Below are 2,141 nucleotides of genomic sequence, written 5' to 3'. Positions count from 1 at the left end.
TATATATATATATATATATATATATATATATATATATGTGTGTGTGTGTGTGTGTGTGTGTATAAAACATAAGTATATTCCTTGATATAGACAAGTTCCAGTATGCCGAACGATTATAAAATGACGCATTTGTTGATTAAAAATGGATTGTGTTGTATGATCGCTGTTTTCTTGCAATTGGCACCAGTTATACATTACTGGGAAACTCTGAAGTGTGCGTTAAAAGCACGTAAATGCAAGAAATCCGAAGATCGTGTCAATGAAAAGAGATATTATCTAAGGATGCTCAAAGAAGATCAAGATGTTGCTTTGTTAAGAGTATTTGAATGTTTCTTGGAAGCTGCACCGCAACAAATCCTACAGCTAACTCTGATGCTAAAGCATTATCACAATGAAATTAATTTTGAATGTATATCTATACTTTGTGGAATATATTTATGCCCGATCTCACATATATTTATAAAGTTATTAAAGATTTAGTGTCAATTGACAATGAAGAAAAAAATTGCTTCAAAGACTTAGTTCCAATTTGTTGTCATACAATTTTAGCTTTTTCAACTATCTTGGCATAGATCAAAAAGTTTCTATTTATACATTGTAACATATTATAATAGATCGATACTATCAAATGACTCTTTTAATGTGTTTTTCATATTATTTTTCAGTTGTACATCAAGTAGCTAGTATTGTCAGCTCGCTTGCAAGCATGGGTTGGGCAATGGCCAGTTACCATCGTAGCATTCGATTAGCTCAACAAAATAAATTGAATATTGGTGTTGTAGGAACTGTGCTACAATTTCTGTGGCACTTTAGCATCACAGGTACATATCCAACAATCAACAGATGAAATGATATTCTAATTGAGACATTTTTATTTTGGAAAAAAATCACTGATTATAACTGATTATCATGATTACAGTGGCAAGAATCTTATCTCTCAGTGTTATTGCAAGCGTCTGGCCTCTATATACCATAATCGGTTGCTTAATACATTGGGTAATCATGACAATATGGATTTTGATCAATTCTCATGGGATATTAGAGTTCTGCCGGGCTTACGGTCGCCCACCACATATGCTGCCAACATTTAAAGAACGCATTTATTCTAGCTTTTTTGCCATAGTTATTGGCATAGTTTACATTTTCATATATTTAAATACTGTAGATTGCAATACATTTTGGAAACATCTATGTTTCTATGTGCTCTGTTTTGCAGAAAACATTACTTCAAGTCTATTGTGGAGATATACCTGTCCTCCTGAAGTTAGAGAAGCTTGGTATTTTAACGTATTCTTTATTACTTGCATCGTTTCCTTTTTGCTAGGAATTATAGCAATGATAGTGTATTATACTAGATTTCATCCTTCGAAAAAGCAACGTGCTTCAAATTCATTTCAAGCCATGTAATCGTAAATATCTATTTTTTACTTCAAGGAGATTAAACTAATTTTGCATTATAGTTTACAAAGTATCTTTAGAGATACATAATGTGTATCTCGAAAGAAAAAGAATCTCAATATTAAAACTCATATATATATATATATATATAGATAGATATAATATATAGATATAAGTAAGGTCACATTTTGACTAAATCTGCAACGTAATATAATTTTAAAATGTCTCATAGACTGCGCAGAAATGTAAAAAGTATGTGGCTGTGTTACGATCAATAGAAGCCAACTAGATATTATCTTTTTATATTGAAATCTTTATATAAGAATCTTTTTTTACACTTTTTTAATTTAAACTGTAAGAAATATCTCTCAGGGATATATAGTTTATATGTTATCCAATATATAATGCTGCTTGCAAATTTTTAATGAAAAATGTTAGATACATATTATGTGATATTGCTGCTGAAGACTGTACTTTTTTACAATAAAAGAATAAAATAAATTTCTGCATATTTAAAATAAAAAGAAAATATTTTAAAAATTATTTTAATATATTTAATATATTATAAAAAATTTTGTTTCTTAGAGTAGGAAGATTACATTGGCAAAGATTTTATCATTTAACTTTGAAGTAACAAAAAAAATAGTACTTTACACACACACACACACACACACACACACACACACACACACACACACACACACACACACACACACACACACACACACACACACACACACACA

At 29.8% G+C, this 2,141-nt stretch overlaps 1 protein-coding gene across 1 annotated transcript in view; it reads left to right on the top strand.

Annotated features, from left to right (window-relative positions):
* The window catches only part of LOC105626094 (XK-related protein 4-like), a 6,114-nt gene extending 4,707 nt beyond the window's left edge, over positions 1–1,407 (top strand). Inside the window, exons 2-4 of the mRNA XM_012207405.1 lie at positions 91–409; positions 666–821; positions 920–1,407. Of these exons, the coding sequence (XP_012062795.1) occupies positions 91–409; positions 666–821; positions 920–1,407 (963 nt within the window). The remainder of the gene's footprint in view (positions 1–90; positions 410–665; positions 822–919) is intronic.
* The last annotated feature ends 734 nt before the right edge of the window (positions 1,408–2,141 follow it).

This window comes from Atta cephalotes (genome assembly GCF_000143395.1).
Source record: "Atta cephalotes unplaced genomic scaffold scaffold00004, whole genome shotgun sequence".
Classification (NCBI taxonomy): Eukaryota; Metazoa; Arthropoda; class Insecta; order Hymenoptera; family Formicidae; genus Atta; species Atta cephalotes.
Note: the sequence above shows the minus strand (reverse complement) of the source record. Positions and strands in the feature narration are given on the sequence as shown.